This window comes from Procambarus clarkii, chromosome 43 (genome assembly GCF_040958095.1).
Source record: "Procambarus clarkii isolate CNS0578487 chromosome 43, FALCON_Pclarkii_2.0, whole genome shotgun sequence".
Taxonomy (NCBI): domain Eukaryota; kingdom Metazoa; phylum Arthropoda; class Malacostraca; order Decapoda; family Cambaridae; genus Procambarus; species Procambarus clarkii.
The window spans coordinates 7,766,149-7,767,803 of NC_091192.1; the positions used below are offsets into that span (position 1 = coordinate 7,766,149).

Genomic DNA, 1,655 nt, shown 5'->3' on the forward strand with positions numbered 1-1,655 from the left:
CCGTCAGTAGTTTCAAAGCGTTATATGACAAAGAGTGCTGGGAAGACGGGACAACACGAGCGTAGCTCTCATCCTGTAACTACACTTAGGTAATTACACACACACACACATCAACACCAAGAACAACAACAATCACTACCGTTGGTGATGGCGTATGATGCTATGTGTCTAAAGTCGTCGCAGGTGGAGTCCAGGACGGCCAGGTCGGCGTCTTCCCCCGGCAGGAGACTTTGGCAGGTCGTCCGCGCCTCTGACCAAGTCGTGAACATCATATTGTAGTAGTAGCAGCCCTCCCCGATCTTGACGAAGGGCGTAGGGCAGGAGGCTGTACCTGCAGCACCCACACCAGGAGACATGAGTGAGATGGTTGTGCGGTAGTGTGGAGGTGAAGAGGAGACGGTTTATGGGTTGTGTTGACGGTGTGGGGTGTGGGGGTGAGAAGGAGAGGTTTTAGGGGTTGAGGTGACGGTGTGGAGTGTGTGTGGGGATGAGGTGGAGAGGGTGTGGGGTGTAACCTAACTCTAAGGTATTGCTAAGTAAACAGAAGCCAAAGGAGTAAGGAAACGTTCCCAAACGCTTCGCGTTGCCCCGGTAATCGAACCCAGGACCAATAGGTAGTGAGCCGACTGCCCTATAGACACACTACAAATACTCTACCCTCCTGGGCTCCAACCAACAACATAATAACACAACGTACTGTACTAGCTAAACCACTTCAAACCCCCATTTTGTAGCGTCATCAAATACCCGACACGCTACCTACAGTCTCCGGCTTGACGCCGCCTTCTTAACATAATTACTTGTATCGTCTGTCTTGCTGCAGTCAGCACTACCTTGTTCTGACACACTTACCAGCGTCCCCCTGTGTCAGGAGGCTGATGATCACCATCACTGCCCCAAACATGGTGACCTCGGGTGGTGGTGACCTCGGGTGATGATGACCTCAGGTAGTGGTGACCTCGGACAGTTGTAACCAAGTAGTGCTCCTAATAGCGTGGTGTGTGAGCAACAACTTGTACCAATAAACCAGGACGTGCGTGTGTCTCATGGTGTGTGAGGAGAACCTGGACCCAGCCGGGGACGACAGGGCCCCCAGCGCGGACCTGTCATACTGTCTGGGAACCGTCACCTGTCTCGCACCCTCGCTGATTGTATCATACACTATTGTTTTATTTTGTTCTTGCTCCATATTACCTTTGTTCCCTGGATTTTTTATAAGTAATTTCAATGCTCTATTTTTCACTGTTAGTACACAAATAATTTTACTGGAGTAACCGTTCCAAGAATTGTATATATTGCATTGCATGTTGATGTTGTTCTGTGAAGCCTTTCTTGTAGTTCTTGCCTTGACATTGTGTTGCTGGGAGGGTGTGGCAGGGATTTGTTGCTGGGGGGGGGGGGGGTGTTGCTGGGAGGGTGGTGCTAGGAGGGTGGTGCAGGGATTTGTTGCTGGGGGGGGGGGTGTTGCTGGGAGGGTGGTGCAGGGATTTGTTGCTGGGGGGGGGGGGGTGTTGCTGGGAGGGTGGTGCTAGGAGGGTGGTGCAGGGATTTGTTGCTGGGGGGGGGGGGTGTTGCTGGGAGGGTGGTGCAGGGATTTGTTGCTGGGGGGGGGGGGTGTTGCTGGGAGGGTGGTGCTAGGAGGGTGGTGCAGGGAT

General features: G+C 52.9%; 1 protein-coding gene across 2 annotated transcripts in view; it reads right to left on the reverse strand.

Moving 5' to 3' along the window:
- Positions 1–1,108, reverse strand: part of LOC123755745 (CD209 antigen-like protein D) — a 15,367-nt gene extending 14,259 nt beyond the window's left edge. The window contains exons 1-2 of one of the 2 annotated variants that reach the window (XM_045738495.2): positions 853–1,108; positions 140–331 (exon numbers count right to left, since the gene is read on the reverse strand). In XM_045738495.2, the coding sequence (XP_045594451.1) occupies positions 140–331; positions 853–904 (244 nt within the window). In that variant the 5' untranslated portion in view covers positions 905–1,108. The remainder of the gene's footprint in view (positions 1–139; positions 332–852) is intronic. The other variant, XM_045738494.2, reaches the window with a different exon arrangement.
- Between the last annotated feature and the right edge of the window lie 547 nt (positions 1,109–1,655).